This window comes from Apostichopus japonicus, chromosome 10 (genome assembly GCF_037975245.1).
Source record: "Apostichopus japonicus isolate 1M-3 chromosome 10, ASM3797524v1, whole genome shotgun sequence".
Classification (NCBI taxonomy): domain Eukaryota; kingdom Metazoa; phylum Echinodermata; class Holothuroidea; order Aspidochirotida; family Stichopodidae; genus Apostichopus; species Apostichopus japonicus.
The window spans coordinates 2,359,853-2,370,566 of record NC_092570.1 but is presented as its reverse complement, the minus strand read 5'-3'; the positions used below and the strand labels follow the sequence as shown (position 1 = coordinate 2,370,566).

The 10,714-nt window shown below is 35.4% G+C and overlaps 1 protein-coding gene across 8 annotated transcripts in view; it reads left to right on the top strand.

Moving 5' to 3' along the window:
• The first annotated feature begins 925 nt into the window (after positions 1-925).
• LOC139975335 (mediator of RNA polymerase II transcription subunit 14-like) overlaps positions 926-10,714 on the top strand; it is a 34,022-nt gene continuing 24,233 nt past the window's right edge. For 7 of the 8 annotated variants that reach the window (XM_071983205.1, XM_071983202.1, XM_071983199.1 and 4 more), the window contains exons 1-13: positions 926-1,070; positions 1,987-2,270; positions 2,894-2,920; positions 3,348-3,453; positions 4,326-4,420; positions 4,939-5,147; positions 6,111-6,151; positions 6,389-6,476; positions 7,070-7,098; positions 7,481-7,559; positions 8,629-8,672; positions 9,372-9,460; positions 10,185-10,335. In XM_071983205.1, the coding sequence (XP_071839306.1) occupies positions 2,092-2,270; positions 2,894-2,920; positions 3,348-3,453; positions 4,326-4,420; positions 4,939-5,147; positions 6,111-6,151; positions 6,389-6,476; positions 7,070-7,098; positions 7,481-7,559; positions 8,629-8,672; positions 9,372-9,460; positions 10,185-10,335 (1,137 nt within the window). In that variant the 5' untranslated portion in view covers positions 926-1,070; positions 1,987-2,091. The remainder of the gene's footprint in view (positions 1,071-1,986; positions 2,271-2,893; positions 2,921-3,347; positions 3,454-4,325; positions 4,421-4,938; positions 5,148-6,110; positions 6,152-6,388; positions 6,477-7,069; positions 7,099-7,480; positions 7,560-8,628; positions 8,673-9,371; positions 9,461-10,184; positions 10,336-10,714) is intronic. The other variant, XM_071983198.1, reaches the window with a different exon arrangement.

The window sequence follows — 10,714 nt, the reverse complement described above, 5'->3', positions numbered from 1 at the left end:
TTTTATGTGAGAAAATAGTTACATTTGAAGGATGGTATGACCGGCGTATACAGCCGATGTCAGGGGGTAGTTCCCGTGGGCCTAGATTCTAGGCCCTAGAACAATATCATATTTAGTATACTTGCATTACAGGTTTTGTTCCAATATCGGGGACGGTTCCAGAGGGGTATGTGTTTGTGTGTATGTGTGGGAAAGGGTGTATAGGCCTACATGATGACCCTTCTCAACCCCACACAATAAATTAAGAGGATTTATTTCCACAACCTGAAATTTTCTAAAATTTCAATAATTTAATGGGAGAGGAGCCCAGCTGACCCACTGCATGGGATCCAGCTTCAACGACCACAGGGATCGACGGTCATATCAGCCCCTCCTTTTTCAAATCTTGGATCTGATTCAAATACTGTGGGCTAAGGCAAACTGACGGTGATCTGGGCCTCGGGGGAAAACGATGTTGCACCCCTTCCACAAGTGGCACAGCCAAGAATAAATCATTGGCAGGGTGGTGAAGGAGTCCTCAACACCTGTCCAAACGTCACAAAGCCAGTAAAGATATAGTTCAATTCAATATATAATTCTGAATCTTGGCACGGACATGATCCACGTACAACATGGCAGCAATAATACACAAACATAGGCCCGCTAAATATTTGATTAGGAGGCTAGTGGGTACCTATGTATCTAGCTGGGACCTCAGGCACTGCCGATTGTATGACCGATCATTCTCCCCCTTATCCATGTAATTTGTATTCAGAAGTGGGCTTAATTGACAGTTCGTGTTAGAAGTGGCTCCGAACACGCCTTCGAGGACCACCTGTCCTTCCCATACCCAGGACTCCTTCAGTTTACAGGAGCTATTTTCTAAGAAATACTGTAGTAGCCGAGTTGTCTCAAGAGCTGGTACTGCTTAATATTATTTCCGTGACAAAGTGTTATATGTACAGACGACCGATACGTTCGTACACTGCATGCAGCAGAGTCCAGCTGTAGGAACTGCCGGTCCAAACCTAACCTGAATGTAAAACTAAAAGAGAACGAGACGGATAATCTATGTACCAAGCTGGTAATAGGTATTTCTTCGGATTTGTTCATATTTATTGAATGTTGGTGTGATAATTGATATGGTTGTTTGTTAAATTGTTAAAACCTAACGTCGGTAACTGATACTAGTAGTAGCCTAGGGTCGGCTATGTGTAGACTGCAGAGTATTGGTTAATAATATGTAGCCTAGCTTTTATCGTACTGTAGGGTATGATAACTTAACGTTACGCTGAATTTCCCGGAGTACCAGCCGGTCCCAGCGAGTATAAGTTATTCGAAGCTTTTATCGCCTTTACTAAACGAATTGGAAAGCAAATATTAATTCTTTTTACAGAACAAAAGAGATTGCTTAATGGCATGCTGGGCCTAACTGTTGGTCCTGTTGACTGAAGGTTCTTCATTTCACGAGATTGTCAATGTTATTGATAGAACCATTAACGGAACATTGTTTATCATAGAATTGCCAAATCATGGTATCATCCGCCTCCAAGGTGTTACTGTACTGTATTTTTACCAAGTTTAAACCTCAGATAAATCTCTGTGATTTCCTTTTTGTAAATTACCACCAAAGTCCCAGTGTGTTTTGGAGAATGAAATAGTTTTGTGATATTATTGTAGAACCTGGATAATCCAGATCATATTTTATAAATGTGGAAAAACAGAAATTGATTTAATAACTAAATCCATTATGTATAACATTGCACAGGGTATCATTCCTCCAGTTCTGTTCTTAAAAATTCTAATAATATATTCAACATGTTTTGTCATTGCAAACGACAAAAACCTTTCATTTTGAGTTAAAATTTCCAAGGCTGAGGCGCTCAATTGACATAATTGTCATGACCATAGTGTCAATTTTAAGGGGACTGGGTTTGAGATTGAACCAAGTTATTGGGTTTTCCGTCTTTTCTTTGATATATTCTTTTATTTTTTCTTATTTTTCAGGAATGCAGGTTGATTAAGAAAAATTATTTGTTTGGTGCTGTGGCCATCACTATTTTGTTTGGCACTTTGTGGCTACTGTAAGTGGTGATTCTTAGTGGTATTAAAATGGCTCCAATTGTGACCCCCCAGTCATCGATGGCACCAACCCCTCTGACAGCGGCAGGACAGCAAGGGGTGCAACTTGGTATCCCACCCCCGCAAGGTGGTGGTAGTATCTCTTTGTCCCTGCTGCTGGATTTCCTGATTCAGAAGACGTACCATGAATTGACAGTGTTAGCCGAATTGTAAGTCTTTGTTGGAAATAACCTCAACTCATTTAATTTGTTTATATGTACTTTGAAGAAAAACACCATATCTTTGTTTATTAATTTAATATAGTTGGCTTGATGCAGTCAATGATAAACAAGTAACCATTGTAAATAAAAGTTACATTTCAGTAGTAGGTTTAGTATTAAATGACCTCATCTCATGTTTAACGGTTTCATCTGTGGAGGTGGCTGAACTATCAAATTTAGTTCATAAACTATTATTAGTTTCTCAGTTGCTACATATTATATTTCTCTTATTGACAATTAAAATAAAACCCTCTGCCTAAACTCATCCTGTGAAAGGTATGGTAATCATTAAATATTTTGCAATGTTATTCTATTTGCTGTTTCAGCTCAACTTTGAATCTTGCATAAATTCAGTCTATGGCTTTTTTTTTTTTTTTTTAACTTGAATTTGCCAGATAACACTCAAGCTGAAAACAACCCTATAGCAAAGAGTTTCTCTCCATTTCTATATATTTACCAATACAAATTTCTGTCGTATACGTACAGTACTGTTAGGCAATTAGTATGATCTTTTTGGGCAAACACATATTACTTTCTATTATCTATCATGTTGAATGTTTTTCTCTTTGCAGATTACCAAGGAAGATGGATATTGAAAGGTAGGTATTTATTTCAAGAATGGAGATGTACACAAAAATAAATATCATTTCAAGAAATAGAAAATGTCATTCCTTGTTAATATCAGTTTTAATTTACCAAAGGGTTTTAGTTTGCTCTATACTATATCAAACACTGTTATATGTTGAGTGTTTACTGTAAACTTTCCTGTTCAGAATTGCTTAGTGAATCTCTTTATTTGCCATATTGAATATAATCAATTTTGAAGTTATATCTGGAACACACTATGGATCATCTGAAAAGAAAAAGTCATTCACCCAATGGTGACCACTGTTTTTTTATTATTTTTTTATATTTAAATGAATTTAAAATGAATTGGCAATATTTGAAACATAAAAGACCATCATGATAAAAAGGTCATACATCTTTTTAAATGGGGAAACATGTATAATATTTGTTCTCTGGCAGGAAAGAGGAGATTGTAAAATTTGCTCACTCCACTAGGCAGTCGTTCATCCGATTCTTGGCTCTGGTGAAGTGGGCTGGCAGTGCTGCTAAGGTTGATAAATGTTCGGTAAGTATTCTTCAGATTGTCTGTATGTGTGGAAGCATCATACGCATTGCTTCGCCTTTGCCCTAAAATTCCATTTCTGTGATAAATTTGCTGCAGTCTGGTGGTTCCAGACTTGAATGTTCAAGAAGTAAGGAACTTGAAATCAGACTTTTGTTAAATACACAAAAGTTGTGCCAGAAAGTAATGAAACTTGGCAAAACTGGCAAAGGTTTGTGGATGGAGAAAAAAAAAAGACAAAACTTTCTGTATAATTGCTGTATGATTGCTACATGGCTTGGTCAAATATGACATCGCTTCAAGAAGAAAAGCTGCAGCAGCTGCACAATCCTCTGCAGCAGGGCTGAATTAATATTAAACAATAGAGTATTATCTCTACAGATTAGCAGTGCCATTTGATCAGTTGGAAATGTTAAATTATGTTCTGCAACATGAAACCAAGAATGACAATGTTGCACATTCCTAGAACAATTGTTTGCTTGGCCAAGAAGAATTGTGTACCTTTGCTTAATGTTCATATGTATTTTCAAGTTTCATAGTCTATTCATCTTAAATATCATTTAATTAGCAATTAAAAAATACGTTATTACTAACTTGAAAGTAGATGAGAGCTCTATATTTTGTGTACTTTAAGATGTTTTATGTTTTATAATGTATTTGGTTGTATTGTTACTGTAGTATTTTCATGTTTATATGAACCACAGTGGAAATAAGTCTGCTTATCAGATCTTCCTGTGTCATCCCTACACTCTGTTTTTGTTCCAATATGTAACATATTTTTCTACATTCTTTTTCTCGTCTTGAATAAATGTGCAAATAAATCTAAAATAGAAAAAATCAAATCGAATCAAAACATTTATTTGATCGATTTCTAGGATATCTCGGCATTTCTGGATCATCAGTCACATCTGTTTGTGGACACAGCTGATATGCTCTCAAGAATGTCCAGGGAGAACCTTGTCAATGCACGGTATGTTTAATGCTCATTCTCATCCCTTTCTCTCTTCTTCTCCTCCCACCCCCTTTTCTTCCCCTCCCACTCCTCTTCCCTTTCCCCTCCTCACCCTCTCTGTTCTTCCCACTGGGCCTTCTCTTCCCCCTCCCTTAGACCTCAACTTCCTTTTCCTCTTCTCCTTTGATGTTTTGTCTTCGCTTTCAGCTATTAAATATCTCCCAATTAGGTTATAAGGAATTTTTGAGTGGCAGACGAGAAAATACAAATATTCCATACTGCGCATTTTCAATAAAAGTTGATATATGGTTGTTTCAAAGATTCAAGGAAGTGTAACATTGTTGTGGTATTTTTATTTACGTCATCGTGACCGCAAGCTTCTGAAAAATATTTCGGTGGCATGAGATGCCATTTTGCAAGACGTAACCAGATGCTTTAAGTCTTTTTAAGTTTTTTCTCTTTTAACCAATATGAGATGCCTCGTGACAGGAATAAAATCCTTTTCATTCCCATTGTCATTCTACTTTTCCTTCTAGCCTGCCAAACTTTTGTCTCCCTCATGCTGTGGATGTTTTGACTCTGGGACAGTATAAGAGGTTGCCAACTTGCATCAAGGAGAAGATCATCCCACCGGATCCCATCACACCTCAGGAGAAGGCGTCCGTCCTGGGGAGGCTCGATCAGATTATTCAACATAGACTTGTCACAAGTCAACTCCCATCCCAACTCTCAAACTTGTCAATAAGTAAGTTGCAAAATACACAGGAGGCAAACAGGACAATGTTTAACAGTAGTCCAATTGTCAGAGACGATCAAATTTCTGGTCGAACGACCAAATTCAGCTTTAGGGGTCGGTTGTTGATTGTTGATGTTTTCAATTCAGGTACATAATGGGTAAAATGTTTGATTGGTACCACCCCCTGTCACTGTGGAGATACTGAAATACAACAAGACATAGTCGTCAGCCCATGGTCGACCACGTGGGGAGAATTACTGGCCCGAAGCTGGTGTTCTGGTTCTATTCACCAAACCTAAGCATCTCTCTTACAATGTACGTATTGGTCATTCTTTGTTGACATGCTGCATTGTTTGGGACAACCAATTTTCTGTTTGTAAATTCAAGAAGTAAGATCTTGTTGTCCGAGTGACAACAAGAAAATAAAATCCTCACAAATTTGTCCTGGGACAGCTTGATCAAATTTTCAGTTAACCCCTATTCCATCATATTATGAAGTTAAGGTATGTAGTTTGGAACAAATTTATACACAAAATTAAAAATTACTTACATTTAAGTAAAAATTTGTTGCAGTTATCACAATTCTCAAACTCTGACTATAATTAATCTGATGTACAGAAATGGCAGTTTGACTAAGTTTCCAATGTATTCAATGCAAAATCATTATTACTATTTTTTTATTTTATCATATAAGGTTATTTGTTATCTGAGAAGGTAATCTGAGATGTTAATTTATTAAGATGAATCCTATGACAATGGCTTTCTGTGTATATCACAAATCATAGTTACCAAATAACTTCCTAGCCCTTCAAAAAGTCGAGCAAAATTAAAGATTCACAATAAAACTAAAATTCACTGTTATTAACAGAAAATCATCATTTTATAATCAAGAGTTTACTGATCTGATCAAGTATTGACTGAATATCTTGCAGCCAAATAGTTCTCATTTAACCTGCCAATTTTTTTTTTCAGAGGAAGGAAGAGTGAAATTTCATATACCACAAGAGTTTGAGGTATGTTGTAAACTAATTGTTCATAACTTTGTTTCTGTTATTTCCTTTGTTTTTGGAATAGATATATGTTGCATAATTATGTATAATAATTTCATATTAATCTTTTAAGGCAATATAAAGTTCATCAATACTGTGTTTAGCAATTTAACTGTATCCTGCCAAATCTTTGGATGGTTAGAGGTAAGGGGAATTACAACCTTCCCCTTTATATTTTTGTTTCCTCTTATCTCATCATAGGCCACTTTGACATTAATGGAAGATAACCCTGCGATACCATGGAGACTACTGAATATTAAAATACTGGTACAAGACCCTGACACTGGAGGTGGGTGTTTACATATCAATATCACAATACTAGAGACAAAACCCACACAAAGGAGGTGGGTTTATGTCATTTGAGATGAAATTAATAGAGACAATGCCCACACGAAGGAGGTGGGTTTATGTTAGTTAATATTAAATTACTAGAGACAAAACCCACACAAAGGAGGTGGGTTTATGTCAGTTAATATTAAGTAACTAGCACCAAAACCCAGATGAAGGAGGTAGGTTTATGCCAGTTATTATTAAATAACCCGAACCAAAACCCAGATTAAGGAGGTGGGTTTATACCAGTCAATATTAAATAACTAGAACTAAAACCCAGATTAAGGAGGTGGGTTTAAACCATTCAATATTAAATAACTAGAACTAAAACCCAGATGAAGGAGGTGGGTGCATATCAATAAATAAAGGAACAATGATGTGGGTTTAGCACAGTTTTATATTTGTGTTGTTCACCAACTAACTAATAATTGTAAGCAATAATAATGTTATAATCAATAATCATGGAAATGTTTTTTTTTTACTTTCTTCATAATTTACTTTAAATTTAGCTTCTAGTAGATTTATCCGTTTCTATCATTTTTCGCTTTTTAGAGGGAAAATCTCTTGTACATCCAATGCAAGTAAGTTTGAAAACAAGAATTATTTTCTCGTTCTGATTCTTATTTACAGTACAGTGTCTCAGAATGTCCACTTCAGGAGATTAAGGAATATTCTTGGCACTGTCTAATAATATCTGTAACCATGGTTACTTACAATTTACTGACAGTTTACAATCATGTAGCATGTGAAACATAATTTTTATTGTTTCAGAATTGATGACAAATTCTCTTATCAATCATATTTTTTTGCGTGGCCATGCATTCATTACCTGTCCATGCCCATGATGACATTAATCCAACCTGGTATTTCCATGTAACTTAGTCAAATGTAATTTCCTCATTTTTTAATTTTTATGTTTTTAAATGCATTGAAATGCTCATTGTTTTGCTTTGTTGTTCTCAGGTGACCTACATTCACCAGTTGGTCCAGTCTAGACTGTTCGACGATGGCAAACCTCTCTGGGATATGTACACCTGTCTTCGTATCCTTTTCGACACTGTATCAGAGAGAAAAGCTGCAGCAGCTGCAATAGTCCCCTGCAGCAAAGCTGACTGAACTGTATCAGAGAGAAAAGCTGCAATAATCCCCTGCAGCAAGGCTGAATGAATATCAAACAGTAGAGAGTATCTCAGCCAGACTGCAGTACCTGTTGTGTGAAACGTCAGGGCATACAAGATAATGTATTACGCAGCCTGGCTGCAGTATGCTGCAGCCCCTGCAGGGGACTACTTTTGACACAGTGCAGTGCCTTAATGTTCTACATATTGATTATAATACAGAGAAGATGAAGTATGAAGTTAACTACGGAGTGATTCTTTAGATCAGGAATAAGGGTGTCAGTCATCTGTATGAATCACATGCATAGAAGCATACACAATAACACACAACAAACAACAGGATTGTAATACACAATAATACACAATAACACACAGCAAACAACAGGATCATAATACACAATAATACATAATAACACAATAACACAGCAAATAACAGGATCATAATACACAATAATACACAGTACATCATAATACAAACAAAAGGATCATAATACACAATAATACATAATACACAATAACACACAGTAAACAACAGGATCATAATCTGTATTCAAGTCATAGAAACTTGCAAAATGTAGGGGAAAAATTAAAGAAAGTTGATATGTGCCATTATGGAATGTTACTAATTACTTGATTCTTTAATGCAGCAATCAGGCATTTGAGTTAAGCTTCATGAATCACAGAAGTTTACACTGCTGTATTCGAATGATAGAAAGAAGTGAATTTTTTAAAGAAACTTGCAGCTGAAAAATTACAGTATTTTTACTCTGGTACTTTATTATCAATTTTTGTGTGGCCATTTAAAAATTCACAAAAGATTTGAAAATCTTATGGAAAAGTACATTGAAACATAGTGTTCAATGCTGATTGTTACATCTACCCTATTGTTTTTCTGCTTGTGTAAGAAAAATGTTTCCCTTTCAAATTGTTATGCCTCATTCTTTACTTCTGTCTGTTTTGTTTCTTTTTCTTTAACACTGTTTTTTTTGTCAGACACATTTTGTCAGTCCTTGCAGTTGGAAGTTCTACACTCACAGGTAAACATGGCATTTCTTTTATAATATATAATAATTAAATTAATTAAAAATATAATATTTATATAGTAAAGGCGTTTGAGAGTTGGTTGTGTTAATGTCGCGTTAGACGTTGAAACCCGTATCGCGGTTTGTCGCTTTTCAGAGTGTTTAAAATCACTGTTGCACTGTGATATTATTTATCAATAATGATTTTCTTGCGTCTTGAGTTTCCTCCTGACTTTTGCTGAAACTTACTTTTCCCTTTGTTCGGTATTATTATAACATTGACACCCAGGTGACCTGCATAATATTTCACATATTCTTTGCAAAGTACTTAGGGAGTAATGGAAATGTTTTCATTTAAATCCACCCAAATTTTGCAACTTACATTTTTGTCAACATTTATTCTGAAGTATAATCCAGGTTCAAGAAACATAACTTCAATGAGACTGTTTAAAATTTACATAATTTCTGAGCTTTTCCTTGGTTACTCATCGGGAACACTGTCGATAGATGAATAAGTATAGTGTCCTAGAATACAATATTTAGACAAGCATGAGAATTTAATTTAATATTTAATATTCTGCTTAAATATGACCTTCCTTCAGTTTATGAAAAAAGGTAATTTTTTTTTTTTTTGGCACTTTGAAAGCTTGACATTTCCCCTTGAGTAAAACGTTTGAGAGTAAGAGATAATTTTCCCTCTTGTCACGTCCCTAGGCACAGAGACTTGTTCGTGAGAGATGGGGTGAACATGTCACCGTGGAGAAGTACATCCCCGGACAATCATTAACGCTGGCGTATTGGAGGTGAGAAAGTACAACTTCACAGGAAAAAAAGATTCAATTTAAAGGTTCATCAATGTGGAAATTTGATGTAGTTTAATCCTTTCATGTTTCAGAGAATGTGTCGATGAGTTGGAATATTCTTTTTTCTTCATTTTTATCGTGGTAAATTGTTTAAAACATTAGAGTTAAATTCAAGAATAGCAAATAAACAAATTCACACTAGTCTGATGAGAGGATCAATTGGTAACATCATCTATATCCACAATGACCAAGATTTTGCAAAATATGTGTAAAAAACACTTTGGAAAAGTTTGGTTGAGGTATTACAGTATGTGTCCACACTGTTTATTTGTTATTTCATAAAACTTCACAAATTCGTAACCCAAAACTGGTATCCTTTTCCATAAATTTGATGATGGAATACATTTTAATCGATAAAATATCAAACATCATTCAGTCCACAGTAAAGCAGCGATGAAATTTGTGAAATTTAGAGAGAATTTGTAGCATTCTTCAATGTTTCAGTTTGTAAAACATTTGTTGCATTTTGTTAGATATTGTATGTTTAGGAGTGAAAGTGAGAGGAACATAGCTTTCAGACGCAAACCATAATTGTTGTTTACCTAACGGTGGAAAAATTAGTTTCCTTTTCGCAAGTATGTTGTTTCAGCATAAAAGCATCGGTACGTCGCTCATGTTGTATTTTTTCATTAACATATTACATTTCGGTTGTCTCATTTTTCAGAGCTCAAAACCTGAACAGCACCAAGAAACAAGAACATTACAAGGTGGTGGTCTGCATAGACAACAGTGATGCTGCTAAACCCCTTCAGATAATCCATAACCCTACCCTGGATGCAGAGAATGCCGGCAGGATCTGTTCCACCTCCATAAAGGTCAGAGGTTACAATGCTTGTCCTCATTTGATTTCCCTAAGCTTTGAATATTCAGTTTGTAATTATACATATTCAGTGAATTGTAAGTACAATCAGCCAGTTGGGACAGTTTCCTAATGCTAATACCTCTCTAAACTGTCCTCCAATATCATGCTCTCAAAGCACTGGTATTGACAGTACAAACAGTTCCTAACCTTGATCTGATAGAAACATTTGATATTCATACTGCTTGTACTGACAATACGAGTGCTCTGAAGCGGGACATAACACTACAGTATAGAAACAATTGTACCAACTGTGTGTTTGTTTTCCCTAAGCTTTGAATATTCAGTTTATAATTATACATATTCAGTAAATCTTAAGCACAATTACTTTGTAA